Below are 18,722 nucleotides of genomic sequence, written 5' to 3' on the forward strand. Positions count from 1 at the left end.
AGAAGCAGTGATGGAAATAAAAGAGAGATTCAGAAGTGGGATTAAAATTCAAGGGGAAAGGATATAAATGATAAACTCGCTGATGGCGTTGCTACTCTGAGTGAAAGTGAAAAAGAATTGCATGATCTACTGAATGGAATGAACGGTGTACAGAATACAGATTGAGAGTAAATCAAAGAAAGACGAAAGTAATGAGAAGTGGCAGAAATGAGAACAGTGAGATTGATGGTCACGAAGCAGATGAAGTTAAGGAATTCTACTACCTGGGCAGAAAAATAACCAATGGCGGATGGAGCGAGCAGGATTTCGAAAGCAGATTAGCACTTGCAAAAGGGGCCTTAATTGGAGGAAGAAATTTCTGAGGATGTGAGTTTGGAGCACAGCATTGTATGGTAGTGAAACATGTACTACAGGAAAACCGAAACAGAAGAGAATATAAGCATTTGCTATGTGGTGCTACAGAAGAATTTTGAAAATTAGATGGACTGCTAAGTTAAAGAATGAGGAGGTTCTGCATAGAATCGAAGAGGAAAGGAAAATGTGACAAACACTGAGAAAAAGAAGAGACAGGATGATAGGACATCTGTTAAGAGATCAGGGAATTACTTCTATGGTACTAGAGGGAGCTGTAGAGGGCAAAAACTGTAGAGAAGACAGAGATTGGAATACATCCAACAAAGAATAGAGGACGTACGTTGCAAGTGCCACTCTGACATAAAGAGATTTCCACAGGAGAGGAATTCGTGGCGGGCCGCATCAAACCAATCCGAAGATTGATGACTTTTGTCACCTAAGTGTATTTCATCAGTTATAAGTTTTACTGAGGGACGTGGGATCAGCATACCGCTCTCCCAGACGTTGTCAGCGTCTCAGGCTTCGGAACTGCTACTTCTCATTGATACAGTCCGCCAGGTATTCATCTCCTTTGCCAACCTTTTTGTCTCGGAGTAGCACTTGCAACCTATGTCGTAAAATATTTGCTGGATGTATTCCAATCTCTGTCTTCCTCTACTGTTCCTACCCACTACAGCTCCTTCCAGTACCACGCGGGGTTATTTTTCACTAAATCAGCGGGACAGTTCCTGCTTCTCTGACTTATTTATCAACAAGTAAGGTTGCAGAATAGTAGTGAAATGGAGCACGAAGACGACACAGGGAATATCGCTGGACAATTGTGGCCCAGGAGGGCCTCAAGTGCCCTTGTGTGACTGGATGGAATGGGCGCCATTACTGTGTGTTTCTGTCATGAGCACAGGTACTTGTGCTGCCAAGAGAGCTAATAAGTACAGAGCACGGTAGACCAGAGAGAGTGCAAATATGGAAGAAATTAAATGTAACTCAACATAGAACTGAAATGCCATCAAAGAGGAATTTTCTAGGGGAGTGAATGTTTGTCTTTTAGCGAGAGGAATGAAGGCGTTATGGCATAACAAAAGAAATATTTACCATATATTATGATTTCCCAGAAAGAAGTGCACAGCATTTATTTTCTTCAACAATTCTTTATTGAACATAATAAAAATTACACATACGGAAGAATAGTTTTTATCTACACACCCTATTTTTCACGTAATCTCCATCCAATTCTGTAGTCTTCCTCCAGTGCGAAACAAGAGCATGTGTGCCCTGTCGGTACAAATACTTCTACTGGTGGCGGAGCCAGTGTTTCACTGTGTGAATCACCTACTCATCGTCCTCAAAATGTCTTCCACGAATGGCATCGTTTAATGGCCCAAATAAAAGGAAGTCGGAGGGGGCTAAGTCAGGGCTATAGGGTGGATGGGGTAACACTGTCCAACCCTATTTTGCGATGTGTTCAGCTGTCCTCAGACTCATGTGAGGCCGAGCGTTATCGTGTTGGAGCAAAACATCTGCTGGGTTGACATTTTGGAGAAACTGGACTTCTGCCAGATCTTCATGTCGTTCTCACACGATATTTCGACTGCGTAACTTGCTGTCTTCTTCAGGGTGCTATGCGAGAATGGTCCTTGGGCAGATCGAGTCGACTATTTTATGCCTGTAAGGTGCTGGGCGCTCCCTAGTCGGTCCACGCCGCGTCGGGTGTTCCCTCCGCAGTCCGCGCCCAACAGACGCGGCTTCCATGGTCCATTCTGGTCGCTGGTGTTCCCACTGCCGTACGCGCACTGTTCGGGCGCTCTCTGGGGTCGCGGTAGTTATCTGTAGAGTCTGGTGCTCTGTATCCTGGCTGTTTCCTTGGTGTCCACTTCTGTTTCTTGCTGGGCGCGTCGTAACTGGTCGGCGCCGCGTCGAGTGTTTCGTTCGCGTTTCCCGCTCTCCAGGCCCAGCGCCCATGGTCCCCTCTGATCGTTGGTGTTCCGACCGCTGTCCGCGCCCTGTGCGGCCGTCCTCTGGGGTCATGGTCGTCGTCTGAGGTCTGTCAAAACTGGTCTGTAATGTCTGATGTTATGTCTCATTGCTATTTCCTCGGTTTCCGCTTCTGTCTCTTGCTGGGCGCTCCGTAATCGTTCCCGCCGTGTCGAGTGTTCCGTCTCCAGTCCGCGCCCCCCAGGCGCGGCTCCAGGTGTTCCCTCTGAGCGTTGGTGTTCCGACCGACGACCAGGCCCGACTTCGACGTCCTCTAGGGTCGTGGTCGTCATCTCGGGAGTGTCAGGACAAATCTGTGGTGCTTTGTCTCGTGGCTGTTTTTTCTATCCCCACTACTGGTTCTTGTGAAATCTCATGTGTTTTGCGTTGAGTTTTCATAAGGTCAAGAGCTGAATGGATCCCAGGTCGTGCTGAGCTGGTCTCCAGTGTCACGGTTGATGAGATTCTCTGTGATCTTGATGGACTCTTTTATGACACTGTCCCAATATCTAGGGGTCTGTGTGACAATCTTGGTGTGATTGTAGTTCATCCAGTGACTGAGTTCTAAACAGTGTTTTGCTATGGATGATTTGGTTGCCTGTCTGAGTCTGATGTGCCTTGGTGTTCTTTACAGCTGATGTCCACTATTCTGGTGGTCTGGCCGAAGTATGACATCCTACACTCGTGTGGTATGTTGTAAATTCCTGGCTTCCATAACCCCAGTTCATCCTTTACATTCCCCAGCATTGTCCCAATCTTAGTGGATGTGCAAAATACGCACTTGGTGTCATGTTTCATGAGAATTCTGCTGATCTTAACAGAGACTGGTCGAGTACATGGCACAAGTATGCCACCCTCTTCGTCTCTTCTGGTTCTTCTACTGGAATCTGTGGATGACTGGCAGATCGAAGTGCCTTCTGGATGTCTGTAGATGAGAATCCATTCTTGCTGAACACCGACAGAAAGTGTTCTATTTCCATCACCAAACCGTCGGGCTCTGAGAGAGTATGTGCTCTGTGGACTAGAGATTTGAGCACTCCGTTGTTCTGTGCCAGATGGTGGCAGCTGTTGGCTTGCAGATATAAGTCAGTGTGTGTCAGTTTGCGGTACACACTGTGCCCAAATGTGCCATCAGCCTTCCTCCTGAGTAACAGATCCAGGAATTGGAGTTGTCCATCCTTCTCCAGTTCCATTGTGAATGATATATTCGGTTGGCGTGAATTCAGATGTTCCAGAAAATCATCTACTTTCTCCCTGCCATGGAGCCAAATGACAAAGATATCATCCACATATCTGTATTTCCATCTTTCCTTAGCAGTTTCCCTGACCAATCAAGACTGGGATCAGGTTGACAGCACCTCCTGGCCTCTATCAGAATGCATCAGGAAGACGTTAACAGCATTCCAACTAGCCAAGTTTGAGCACCTCAACAACAAGGAGCAGCAGAATGGGGCCATGCATACAGTGGTCAACATGAGTGACAAGCAGCTCGATGAGACCACCTTAAAAGTACTCAGCAAGGACCTCAACTTTGCAGTGACACACAGGAATGTGCCTGTCTCAGCTTTCATCCGTGCAGTTGAGCAAGTGACCAACACGCTACAATCCAGTGTGGCTGAAGGGATCTATAGAGAGACATGCAGAGCGCTCACCAAAATAAAGCCACCCAAGCTAGATGATTTTCTGGAACATTTGAATTAATGCCACCCGAATATAACATTCACAATGGAACTGGAGAAGGCTGGACAACTCCCATTCCTGGATGTATCACTCAAGGGGAAGGCTGATGGCACATTGGGGCACGGTGTGCACGGCAAACTGACAGACACTGACTTATATCTACAAACCAACAGGCGCCACCATCCAACACAGAACAACAGAGTGCTCAGAACTCTAGTCCACAGAGCACATACTCTGTCAGAGCCTGACAGTTTGGCAATGGAAATAGAACACTTACAGTAGGCGTTCAGCAAGAATGGATTTTCATCTAGAGACACCCAGAAGACACTTTGACCTGTCAGTCAACCACAGGATCCAGTAGAAGAACCAGAACAGGCGAAGAGGATGGCATACTTGCCATATGCTGGACCGATCTCTGCTAAGATCAGCAGAATTCTCATGAAACATGACATCAAGAGCGTATTTTGCCCACCTACTAAGATTGGGACAATGTTGGGGAATGTAAAGGATGAGCTGGGGTTATGGAAGCAAGGCATTTACAACATAGCATGCGAGTGTGGGATGTCATACATCGGCCAGACCACCAGGACTGTGGAGATCAGGTGTAAAGAACACCAGAGGCACGCTAGACTCAGACAGTCAACCAAATCAGCCATAGCAGAACACTGTCTAGAGTTCAGTCACTTGATGAACTACAATCGCACCAAGATTGTCACACAGACCCCTAGATATTGGGACAGTGTCATAAAAGAGTCCATCGAGATCAGGATCACGGATAACCTCCTCAACTGTGACATTGGATACCAGCTCAGCACGGCCTGGGATCGGCTCTTGAACTTCTGAAAAGTCAATACAAAACACATCGAGATTTCACAAGAACCAGGAGTGGGGACCGAGAAAACAGCCATGAAACAGAGCACCAGACACTACAGATTTGTCCTGACACTCCCGAGATGACGACCACGACCCTAGAGGACGTCCAAGTCAGGACTGGATGTCAATCGGAACACTAACGATTAGAGGCAATCATTGGAGAGGGAACATTCGACGCGGCGCGGACCAGTTACGGAGCGCCCAGCAAGAAACAGAAGTGGAGACCAATGAAACAGCCAGATTATAGAGTACAGGACACTACAGATGACTACTGCTACCCCAGAGATCGGTCGAGCCGTGCGCGGACGGCTGTGGGAACACCAGCGACCAGAGAGGACCATGGGAGCCGCGTCTGGCGGGTGCAGACACCGGAGGGAACACTCGATGCGGCGCGTACCGACTAGAGAGCGCCCAGCACCTTACAGGCCTAAATAGTGGACTCGATCCACCCAAGGACCATTCTCGTGTTGCACCTGAAGAAGACATCGAATTACACTGTCGAAATATCGTGCGAGAACGATGCGAAGATAGTGTAGAAGTCCCGTTTTCTCAAAATGTCAACAGATCGCCGGGAAAGCCTGAAGAATTACATCTCCTTGGTTGCTGTGGATCTGAAGTCTCTGGAAGCGTGTATTGAGTTTTGTTGTTATGTTGACATATGCTTCTGAAGTAATGGTACACGTCTTGGCATCACATCAATGATAATCACACATTCACAGTCCCCAAACACGGTGATCATGACCTTACTGGTGAAAGCAGTTTCCTTGAATTTTTTCTTCCATAGGGAGTATTAATGGCGCCATTCCATCGACTGTCGTTTTGTTTTGGGCTCAAAATGGTAAACCCAGGTTTCATCACCTGTTACAATCCGGCCTGTCACAATCTGGCCTTCCCCCCAGATTGAAATCGTTGCAACAAATCAAGACAAAAGTTTTTTCTGTGTGATCCACCATTAGACACTGCGGGATCCATCTTGCACACACTTTACAATAACCAAGAGTGCGGATAACTGCATCCACACTTCCTTTGTTAATTGACAGATGCAGTGCCAACTGCCGATTCTAATGCGTCTGTCCTCGCGAATGACATCAGCTCGCTGCAAAATGTCAGGTGTGACAGCTCTATATGGCCTCTCTGACCACTGCAAATCGCGAAGCTACGCCGAACCGCCTTCTGAAGACCTCACCCTCTGTGTCCAGCGACTAACTGTACTTCTGTCGACAGCAGATGGCCAACAGAATTTGCACAAGCGTTTGTGAATGTTCCCCACAGTTTCTTCTTCTACAGTGAGAATTTCAATGACTGCACGTTGCTTGTGACGCACATCACCTACAGACGCCATTTTGAGACTGTCCTGCAGCTACGCTATCTGTCGGAAGTGACGGAAACTTGGCGCGCTCACTCAGGGGACTTCAAATAATACATACTTAACGTTTCACATTCGTAGCATAGTTTTCGGCTGAGAAAAAAAATGCGATGCATTACTTTCTGGGCAACCCTCATAATTCAGTTGACAGAGCAAAACACCCAAGGTGGCTGGTCATATGGATAGACACAATCATAGCAATTCTGCAGAAGGCTGGTGTGAGACGCTAGGGTGCTAGGTTCGAAGGAGGCACTTTGCCGTGAGACATCATGGGAGGTTATTTAAAAGTATGTTGAGACTTTGGGCTTGAGCAAAAACGATAGCAGTCAGTGGGTAATATTGCATGTAACGCTGAATTTTGGCTTCAACCTGGGCTGTAAATAGTATCGACAGAGGCGGGTATTCATACGCACCACCGTGAAAAGTAGCTGTCCCGAGCACAACAACTGGAAGTCACCAATACAAGCAATGAATGACTGGTAAACTACGACGTCCGCAGCTCGTGGTCGTGCGATAGCGTACTCGCTTCCCACGCCCGGGTTCCCGGGTTCGATTCCCGGCGGGGTCAGGGATTTTCTCTGCCTCGTGATGACTGGGTGTTGTGTGCTGTCCTTAGGTTAGTTAGGTTTAAGTAGTTCTAAGTTCTAGGGGACTGATGACCATAGATGTTAAGTCCCATAGTGCTCAGAGCCATTTGAACCATTTTTTGGTAAACTACGTGCCGCAATACAAGTCAGTAATAGTTCATCTGTCAACGCTCTGTTTGTCTCAGAGCAATACCTAAAATCCAAGAAAAACTACCCTGAGATTTTCCATACCACAGTGGGCTTCATAATTGTTTCAGTTTAATCATAATGATTGAAACATATTAACATAATATATATTCTGTTAATATGTTTCAATATATATATATATATATATATATATATATATGGCCGTTAACTGAACTTTGTAAGGGCCTAATGCTGAGGAATTCGCTCAGCCTTCCGGCATTTATCAAATGTAGACAGGCACTACCTTATATAAACGCTCAAATAACTCTAGAGTTTTTCGTCTTTTGATTTATGCTGTCAAAGCATACAACTTCTGCTCAATACAAAGAGTCTACTTCTGAACTTTTCTCATCGAATTTTGGTAGAATTGTTTAATCGAAAATTTTTGCCGAAGGATGTTTGCGTTGATAATGTAGAAATACATCTTTCTTTGCGACTGTCTAGCTTTAGCTTCTGTTCTGTTGTGGGGAACATTTTCTTCTTTGTTGTCAAGTGAAGACCTGTTTTAATGTACGTGTTTCTGGTTGGCAGGGCCCGTACGCTGCGGACCTCTTGGAGTTCGGTGGCTGCGACGATGGGGAATACCGTGGCATGACAATCAATGTCTCACAGATCCTGGACGAGGAAACCAACGAAACCACATACAGAGGAGACATCACAGTCTTCTACGACGTTTTTGCAGACGAGAACGAGGTACGTCGCTCAGCTGCATCCACTGCTGCAGCCATCAGCTCTGAAAGAAAGCAGTGAGACACAGGCTGCCCTACTCGTCAACGAGTCCTGGTTCAATTCGTTCTTCGCCATTATGCACTGTGAAATCGTGTACAGAAGTACACAGCTTTTCAGGTATGTAGGGCGTCCCGGGAGGAATGGTCAACATTCAGGGATATGACAGGAATGCTGGTTTGAAGCAAAACACGTTCATATGGACATATGTCCTATTGCGAATGGTTTCCGAGATTGAACACACTTACTGTACGTCAAGGAAAGATGTAGAGGAAGAAAAGCGAAAAAATAGAAATTTTTTATTGTTTAATTTGTTAGATTGATGCTTTAAGAATGACATCTCAAAGTTTCATAATCGACATCTGCCTAGAAACATATATTTTTTTCATAATGTTATTTGGCCATCGGCGCCGGCTACGCTCCCTTTTTTCGGTGCTACGAATCATATGTTCTGTGTAGTAGACATTTTTGTGTTAATTTTTCGATCACACAATCGAAAGGAACTGCAGATGTATTACGTAGAAGGCTGTGAAGGAATGAACGGTAAGAAATTAGACGATAGAAAGCCACTGGGAGGCGCTAACAGACTTGCAGATAAAGAAATCCACACATTAAAAATATATCATGGAAAACCCATCAGGGACAATGCACTTAGCGTGAAAACAAAGCAGTAAGCAGCGTGGGCAATATTCTTTCACAAACTTTGGACTGAAGAAAGTCGTTACTGTAGCACTCCTCTGTGATATATCACGGTGCAAATATCTTCAGGCAGAAGTCAGTGGAAAGACATACACCTATAAGCATGATTTGCTACTTGTTGTTTTAAATGTTATAATGCCAACTTTTAGATACATAGCCAATCGTTAACTGCAGAAAAAATATGTAGATGGGGAAACACAAAGTATGAATAAGAGTTACAATCACCTTTTGTCCAAAAACAGTATTTATGTTTTCAGACGTTGTAATACAAGCTGTATATGATGCGTGTCTGTGTGAAGATACTCAGAGGGATCGGTGAAGCACGGCTTGACAATTCCCAAGGAGTATAAATGGAGATGTTGCAATATTGGTAAAAAATGAAAAAAAGCTTCAAACGAGGTTTTCCATTGAGTGACTTGTTTTAGCTACAGTGCACCTTTTCTCAGGAACTATAAGATCTAACATCCTGAACTATGTCACAATTCTTAAAAATCACTTACTGGACAATTCTATGAAGCATTTTTTATTTATCTTGTGTCTGAGAAATATTATCCTTTATTATATGAGGAAAACAGATCTGTTCGGTTAACATAAAAATGAAAAATTAATTTGAAAGTAAGTATGAACATAAGAAAAAATCTGTTGCAGATGTAAGTTGTAAAGTTTCAGCGTTAATGCTCCATTAGTTGTTGAGAAAAGGTACACAATATGTACACAGGTAATTAAAAATTCAAATCTTCATGAACTGAATTTCCATGAACATTATCAAACAAAATATGCACACAATATTGTACGCTATTTTCTACATAAGAGTCCCAACTTTTAACGTTTTAACTTTAGCATCGTTGGTGATATCGATGTTTAAATGTCAGTATGTGCTTTGGTCTACGTCTGCCCTTAAATACATTTACACACAACTGGTTTGAATCATACTTAACGAACAGAATGCAAAAGACGTGCTGAATAATTCAAACAAAGTTGGAAAGGTAGAAAATTTTAGGCCTGGGGAGGAATCACAAAGGAAGTTCCATAGGGACGCCACGAGCAGCGAGGATGCAAGAAACGAGGTACGTTGGGCTAAAACAAAATGTCAAAGATGTTGGCTGTGTTCGATACGTACATGCGTGCCACTAGCTCAAAAACAAATGTACAATAAATTGTGTTCTACCTGTGAAACTATTCGGAACGGGGAATATGTCCGAAGAGAGGCGTTCAATGAATTCGAAAGTAACGTTCTATGTACTGACTTGGCAGAAAATCCTAAGAAATTTTGGTCTTATGTCAAAGCGGTAGGTGGATCAAAACAAAATGTCCAGGCACTCTGTGACCAAAATGGTACTGAAACAGAGGATGACAGACTAAAGGCCGAAATACTAAATGTCTTTTTCCAAAGCTGTTTTACAGAGGAAGACTGCACTGTAGTTCCTTCTCTAGATTGTCGCACAGATGACAAAATGGTTCAAATGGTTCTGAGCACTATGGGACTTAACAGCTATGGTCATCAGTCCCCTAGAACTTAGAACTACTTAAACCTAACTAACCTAAGGACATCACACAACACCCAGTCATCACGAAGCAGAGAAAATCCCTGACCCCGCCGGGAATCGAACCCGGGAACCCGCGCGCGGGAAGCGAGAACGCTACCGCACGACCACGAGCTGCAGACACAAAATGGTAGATATCGAAATAGACGACAGAGGGATAGAGAAACAATTAAAATCGCTCAAAAGAGGAAAGGCCGCTGGACCTGATGGGATACCAGTTCGATTTTACAGAGTACGCGAAGGAACTTGCCCCCCTTCTTGCAGCGGTGTACCGTAGGTCTCTAGAAGACCGTAGCGTTCCAAAGGATTGGAAAAGGGCACAGGTCATCCCCGTTTTCAAGAATGGATGTCGAACAGATGTGTAGAACTATAGACCTATATCTCTAATGTCTATCAGTTGTAGAATTTTGGAACACGTATTATGTTCGAGTATAATGACTTTTCTGGAGACCAGAAATCTACTCTGTAGGAATCAACATGGGTTTCGAAAAAGACGATCGTGTGAAACCCAGCTCGCGCTATTCGTCCGCGAGACACAGAGAGCCATAGACACGGGTTCCCAGGTAGATGCCGTGTTTCTTGACTTCCGCAAGGCGTTCGGTACAGTTCCCCACAGTCGTTTAATGAACAAAGTAAGAGCATATGGACTATCAGACCAATTGTGTGATTGGATTGAAGAGTTCCTAGACAACAGAACGCAGCATGTCATTCTCAATGGAGAGAAGTCTTCCGAAGTAAGAGTGATTTCAGGTGTGCCGCAGGGGAGTTCGTAGGACCGTTGCTGTTTACATAAATGACCTTGTGGATAACATCGGAAGTTCACTGAGGCTTTTTGCGGACGATGCTGTGGTATATCGAGAGGTTGTAACAATGGAAAATTGTACTGAAATGCACGAGGATCTGCAGCGAATTGACGCATGGTGCAGGGAATGGCAATTGAATCTCAATGTAGACAAGTGTAAGGGTGCTGCGAATACATAGAAAGAAAGATCCCTTATCATTTAGCTACAATATAGCAGGTCAGCAACTGGAAGCAGTTAATTCCATAAATTATCTGGGAGTACGTATTAGGAGTGATTTAAAATGGAATGATCATATAAAGTTGGTCGTCGGTAAAGCAGATGCCAGACTGAGATTCATTGGAAGAATCCTAAGGAAATGCAATCCGAAAACAAAGGAAGTAGGTTACAGTACGCTTGTTCGCCCACTGCTTGAATACTGCTCAGCAGTGTGGGATCCGTACCAGATAGGGTTGATTTTAAGACATAGAGAAGATCCAACGGAGAGCAGCGCGTTTGGTTACAGGATCATTTAGTAATCGCGAAAGCATTACGGAGATGGTAGATAAACTCCAGTGGAAGACTCTGCAGGAGAGACGCTCAGTAGCTCGGTACGGGCTTTTGTTGAAGTTTCGAGAACATACCTTCACCGAGGAGTCAAGCAGTATATTGCTCCCTCCTACGTATATCTCGCGAAGAGACTATGAGGATAAAATCAGAGAGATTAGAGCCCACACAGAGGCATACCGACAATCCTTTTCACGAACAATACGAGACTGGAATAGAAGGGAGAACCGATAGAGGTACTCAAGGTACACTCCGCCACACACCGTCAGGTGGCTTGCGGAGTATGGACGTAGATGCAGATGTCGAAGTTTTTTACTGTAAATAAGGGTTGCAGTCATATCGCTGACTGTTGACCTTTCCTCCTGGGACACCCCACATCCACCGTTAAGCCGAAACATTGGGACCGCCTGATTAATAGCGGTATGAACCACCATCTGAAAGCAACACAGCCGGCCGCGGTGGCCGTGCGGTTCTGGCGCTGCAGTCCGGAACCGCGGGACTGCTACGGTCGCAGGTTCGAATCCTGCCTCGGGCATGGGTGTGTGTGATGTCCTTAGGTTAGTTAGGTTTAAGTAGTTCTAAGTTCTAGGGGACTTTGACCTAAGATGTTGAGTCCCATAGTGCTCAGAGCCATTTGAACCAAAGCAACACAGCGGTGATTCCGCATGACACGGTCAGTTCCCGCAAACTGCGGGCCACTGGTTTGTGGGTGTGGAGCTCGCTCCCGATTGCATCCCAGATTTGTTCCATCGGGCACAGATGAGGCGAATATGGTGACCAAGACATCAACGTAAATTCAGTGTCGCGCTCTTCAAAATCACTGTCGCACAATTCTGACGTTGTGACACAGACGGGCAGTTACCCTATCAGAAGACACCATCGCTTCGGAAAGACGTCAAGAATGAAGGGATTTAGGTATCCGCAATGTCGTTCACTTATCCACAGCAGTCGTGGTTCAAAAAAATGGCTCTGAGCACTATGAGACTTAATAGCTGAAGTCATCAGTCCCATAGAACTTAGAACTACTTAAACCTAACTAACCTAAGGACATCACACACAACCATGCCCGAGGCAGAGTTCGAACCTGTGACCGTAGCGGTCGCGCGGTCTAGACTGTAGCGCCTAGAACCGCTCGGCCACCCCGGCCTGCAGCAGTCGTGGTGCCTTGCGTTACAACCACAGGTTCCGTGAGAGCCCAGGTGAATGACCCCTCGTATCATAATTCCTTCATTATAATCTGTCGTCAGACCCTCGACATGTCGCCACCTATCCTGCTTTAGAGAGCAAAGAGGCCTGCAACATCCACATTCCGCGATGAGGCACTGACATCCAACACGTTGTCTATGTCCTTAAGGACAGAGCTACAGTAATCTGCTCTTCGCCTGAGCCACATGTCAGCGGATTCCCTCTTTGCCGTCGTACCGTCGCTGGGATTATTCCCCATTTAGCCCCTGCCCACTATGATACCAGGCGGCTATAATTAAAGTGCATCTAGTCAGAGAGGTCCAGTAAGGCTGTAATTACCCTGTACAGTAAAACTTGGTAGATATTCTAATGCGTTAATGCAGTACCGACTTAAGCTGGAAAAATTTAGTTCCTATTTTGTTCACCGAGTGCAAATAAACCTCGCTCTGTGCAGCATCTCGTCGACATCTCCGGTGCTATAATTTAAAAAGCAGTGGTTGATAATAACATCAACATTATGCCTTTCTCACTTGTTTGACTTTCTGTGCCTGTATCCTGTTCCTAATCCATAACGTAATAAAACATTTCTGTACGTTCTTCATGCATTCACAGCGTCAGATTTGTACCTGTTGGCCAAAACTGGAACTAGTTCTTTTCCCAGAATAAATTGGTTACACGTTAAAGCATTACAATATCTGAAGAGGTTGAAAAAATCAGCCAAATAGTTGCAAAATAACCGTTTATTAGACCTTGAGGTAGGTTTCTTCTGAAGAAGGTATTTTTAGAAATATCGAAACCTAGGTCAAGGTCTAATAAGCTGTTGTTTTGCAACTGGTTGGCTGATTTTTTTCACTCTCTTCAGATTTACACAGTTGCTGCCTGGCAACCATGTTTAAAATTGGAATATATATCAAATTTCGCTGCCATATGACGATTACACAGCCTACGCTGGACATCTGTCGGTAGCAACACTTCATTTATTGCCACCCAGTACTTCCCTTACGTAACAGGCACGCAACACCAACAGGCGGCACTAAACCTTACAGTCGGCAGTGCTCATAATGTTTGGATCCAATAGTGTACTTCATTTGTGCAGAAAGAAAATTGTATGCCCGTAGGAGAGCTCGCATTTGGATTTCGGGCTTTTTGCCAGCAATCTCTGTACCATTAGGCCATCCAAGCTTGAGAAAGACAGTTCCTCTATTGGTGTTGGCACAAAAATTCAATAATCAGTTCACACCAGCAGCGACGCCGTTAGTGCCGTGAGTGTAGTTCCACTTCAACTTTTTATTTTTTGTATGTATACATCAGTAATTTAGACAGCGGTAACACCGGTTCCTCTCAGATTACCGCTGTCGGGCTGGACTAGCACTGGGATGGGAAACCATCCAGTCTGGCGAGCGCTGTTGGCAAGAGGGGTGCAGGTCAGCCCTTGTGAGGCAAACCGAGGAACTACTTGATTTAGAAGTAGCGGCTCCGGTCTCGTAAACTGATATACGGCCGGGAGAGCGGCGGGCTGACCACATGCCCCTCCGTATCCGCATCCAATGGCGCCTGTGGGTAAGGATGACACGGCGGCCGGTCGGTACCGTTGGGCCTTCATTGCCTGTTCGGGCGGAGTTTAGTTTTATCCACAGTAGTTTAGGTCTTGGGACGCCAGTATGGCAATCCCTAAAATAAGAATGTTGAGGTCAGTGGACTGAGGCAAGTCTGGAATCGGCTTTAGGCCGTAGAGCACATCCAACTTATTCGACAGCCGCATCTTGCTGCGCGACGGTTGACTAAATAGACAAAACATGAAATGTAGACACACAAGTGCTTCTACGACACTTTTTCTTAGGGCAATAAATTACAAAAGATTAAAATCAGAATTAGGGAAGTTGGAAAAGCAGTTAAGTAAGAACACATGGGATAAGGTATGGCTACCTGAAGTGTGGCGAAAAATGGAAGAGCAAATAAAATTGAAACCAATTGAGGTGGTAGAGTGCAGAAGAATGGTCTCTAATCTTTTCTTTGTCGTATCGAACCTTACATTGGGTGTCTTCTCTAAAACAGATGTTGCAATTTGAAATGCACGAATTGTACTTGCTAGCTTCCTCCTGTCACTTCCATTTCCTGTCATGATACTCAACTCAACCACTTCGGCTATCCGACAACACCTGTAAAGACAATCCAAATTTCCATACATCACGTAGTCACAAATCTTATGCTCGCACAGTTTGTGATTCCCATAAAAGGAGGCAAATATTATATCGTCGTTTTAGCCCATCGGGGCATGGACACAACACTGAGGTTACAACGTCTGTGTTTCTACACTGTCTGTATTTTTTACAGTTCAAAGTCCTTCGGAAATGTCTGTGTTTCCAGAAATTCATGTCTCCCATCAGAGATGTAAATTTGTGCAGTGAAACTTGTGTCCAAGCCACATCCGCAAAACAGGACGCAGTATTTACAAAAAAGCAGAAGAAAACGTTCAGCTCAGGTACACAAAAACGTGTTTCGTACATAAAAACAAACTTGTCACAGCTAAAGACTAGCAAAATACTACAATGATTACATGGTGTACTAATTTAGACGTGTGGCTGATTTTGATTGGCAGCCACAGGACACTCACAATGTAAAATAAAAGAAAAATAAAAAAAAACACTGAGAATATCACAATTGTGGTGAACCATGTTTGTGTGACAAAACCGAACAATAATTTGTGTACTTGCAAAAGGGTGGATCCATCCTTAATTCATTATTATCACGAAATACATCCGCATTCCGCGACTCTGCACTGACGTCAGATGTATACGATACAAATTTTCGTTTTCCAGCCTTTAATTAAGGGTTTTTAATTGACCGAAAGGTTGTATATGATTGCTTAATATGGAGATATGACATCAGCATATTTTGAAAGGATCCTATTTGTTAAGTATCTTCTTGATGCAATAATTTACCAACAGCCGTATGTATTGTAGAAATTTATTTTATTTTGTGAACTTCTATGTGCTACCAGTTTCAGCATTACGTTGATGCCATCTTCAGGCCCTGTAATATTCCTCCTTTTGATTGTGTGTGTTATTTACTATCCTGATATGTAAAACTAGATGTAATACTTGCGTGTATTTTGTATTCTCTGAATTGGTTTACAAAACGTACTGTCATGCAAAGCCATCTGTAATATTCTTATACCATACTGTTAATAATAAGCAATGTAACAAACAGAAATACAGTTACCTATCCGGACAGCAGAACCACAAAAACAAGTGTAATAACCGTGTGTGTTAACCTAAGGAATAAGCATCAGACTTTAACTCGTTTCTTCAAATAAGTCATTAGTTCAGAGGTATGGCAAATAACAGTAGTTAGACTACTATTCTGCATCGATAACAATATATGTGGTTGGTGGTACACTATCATTCGCCAGTCTAATTAGGCACACGTAATGAAGCTGAGTAGGACGTCAGAAAAGATTGCAACTCCCTACTTACCTAAAAGACTTCACTTTAGATTTAGATAAAAGATAGTTCAGCAATACAAGAAAAGTTTAGCAGCTCGAAACAAAACTACAGTACCCAATTACTTAAGCAAACAGACTGATTTCATGAAAGCAAAAGTAAATTTGGACGGGGGGGGGGGGGGGGTTTCTCCATCAACATATTTGGTACTCAACATTTCATTGATTCATTATAAACTGTTTAACGTTACTATTTATCACCATTAATCATCAACTTAGTATTTCCTTTCATTAATACGTAATGTGAAAGCAGCAAACAATTTATCTAATGTGGTCTCTGAATCTGGCATAACCTTACGTAATCATTTTAACACAGAAAGTAATAGCAATGTTAATTATGAAATTCTCAGTTATTCTTTCCATCAATTATTTCACTGAATAATCGCTGATTTGCCAACAATATATTAAAGATTTCACAGTCTTGGCTGAATACAGGTCACTCGGAATTTTCATTTACCAGGTTAGGATTCTGCTTGGTTTATGAGTGGGATCAATTACCAGGTGGACACAATTGTTAATTTGGATGATGGTTATTATTCTTAAAGCACATTTCAACTTCCTGGCACATACTATAATACATAGCTAAAATGTCGTACCCTGTAAGCTGTGATCAGCGACGGTGGCGTTGGTGGCAACAACTGCATTAATATCAGAACGGCCAAGAGCAGTTATCCATGTCGGACTTATTTCCTCTTCATAGCAATGATCCATCTTATAATCAATAGCCCGTTTTTCTCCCCCATACCAGGCCGTGATAAAGTCCACTTTCCAACCGAGGCAAGATGCAACAATATGGCGCACTCCACACTATGCTGGCACTGTACGCGCTGCCTCTAAGATCACTGGCCACCGACTGACTTTGTTCGCGCCGGCCAAAGCGCGCCAAACGTTTCCGCTCCCACCTTTTCTTACGCTTACACAGCTTTCCGTTCCTGATGGAACTACTCCATCTTTTATACTACACATATCTCATACAGCCATAAATAAGTGCCAGTAACTATTACATAAATAATTACATTATAGCACCTTTTTACATTTAATAATTATAACAGATGTCTTTACAATATTTAAAAGTAAATATTACACCTTTTTTCTTAATATGTACATTCATTTTAATCTTATCAAAGAGTTTCAGTATCCATTTCGCTTCAAACAAGATGTCTCTACTTCTGCTTTAACAGTTTCAATAAAATATTTACAAAATTTTTTAAAAAAAATATGAACAATAATGTCACAGCCCCACTCATCATAGTCGTAAAATCGCTGTACACGGAAGGAGCCATATAACTGGATCCGTGAATCAATCGTCCTGCAACAGCTCTTGGTGGCCAGGCGACACAGATGGGTGGGGCCTGAAGATGGCATCAATGTAATGCCGAAACTGGTAGCACATAGAAGTTCAGAAAATAAAATAAATTTTGCAATACATACGGCTGTTGGTAAATTATTGCAACAAGAAGTTCATTCCAGCCGTCGTCCCACGATCCATAATGGATCAACGAAGATTAGATATTTGTTAAGCAGTCTGGACCAGAAGACTTACCCTCATTAAGTGGTTTGAGTCGCTTCGCTGCATCGAGGATATCTACTTCTAAGTTATTCATGTTTTTTGCAGTTGTTGATCCTAATTCTCAAATATATACTTCGTCTTGTTTAGTTACTCCGCATTAGTGGTACTATGATCGATAAGGTTACCACCACTATCGCACAGTGAAGGTATTGATTGCGAATTGACACTGCTGTACTTTATGCACTACCAGAATCTCGTTAGATTTCGTGCCAAATTTCGAGACAGAGTTTCGTTGTGAAAATTATTAAAAGAATCTCATTTGAAATTTGCGCTAAATTTCGAGTTTCTGTAAACTGCGCCAAAAATGATATGACCTGTTTTGTGAACTGTAGTAGATAAGTACTGTCTCATCTAAATTTATTTGGTATAAATTTCTCAACTGCTGTCGATACTGCTCCTCTGAATTTAAGCTACTTCGATCTATGCCTACACGGTTATTTAGAAAAGAAAGGAGTCTGTCCAATGGGAAGGGGTCGAGCGAATTTTTAAAAAAAATATTTTTTGCTCCCGTTTTTGGTAGGTTGGGGTGTTAGGACAGTCTGATGATGTTTGGTTTGTGGGGCGCTCCATACAAATTTTCAATTTTTACACAGTCCAGTGTCGCCACGTTCACGAATGATAATGACACCACAAACACCCAGTTCCCAGGCGGATAAAATCCTCAACCCGGCCGGGAATCGAACAAGAGACGCCGTGATCCAGAGGCAGCAGCGCTAACCACTAGACTGCGGACGTTGCGACGTTCTATCTCGCTACAACAACCTCATGGTTACTAATCCCTGTGTCAATCATGATGCTCCCTATTTGCTCGGGATTATTTGATGCTGAGACATCAACTAGGCTTTCGCAACCATTTACACTTCGAGCGTGCCCCTAGAATAACCATTCAAAATAATTTGCGGAGGAAGCATTTAGCATAATTTCCGATGATACTTTTATACCTACCACAAGATTCGAACATGTATTTTCGCCCAAATATCGAGGGTAGACTGACGTCACCACTAGCTATAACTACTTCAGATGTAACTCACATGGAGTTTTCTTTGAACTTTTCAGCAACTGTATCATCTGTCAGGGGATCAGTGAAAAAGAGATCAATTATTAATTGATCCCTGTTGTCAATTCCCAACTTA

General features: G+C 43.6%; 1 protein-coding gene across 2 annotated transcripts in view; it reads left to right on the forward strand.

Moving 5' to 3' along the window:
• LOC126145920 (uncharacterized) overlaps nucleotides 1-18,722 on the forward strand; it is a 202,597-nt gene that overhangs the window by 58,366 nt on the left and 125,509 nt on the right. For both annotated transcript variants that reach the window (XM_049915588.1, XM_049915589.1), the window contains exon 2: nucleotides 7,549-7,710. In XM_049915588.1, coding sequence (XP_049771545.1) covers nucleotides 7,549-7,710 — 162 coding nt within the window. The remainder of the gene's footprint in view (nucleotides 1-7,548; nucleotides 7,711-18,722) is intronic.

Source organism: Schistocerca cancellata, chromosome 2 (assembly GCF_023864275.1).
Source record: "Schistocerca cancellata isolate TAMUIC-IGC-003103 chromosome 2, iqSchCanc2.1, whole genome shotgun sequence".
Taxonomy (NCBI): Eukaryota; Metazoa; Arthropoda; class Insecta; order Orthoptera; family Acrididae; genus Schistocerca; species Schistocerca cancellata.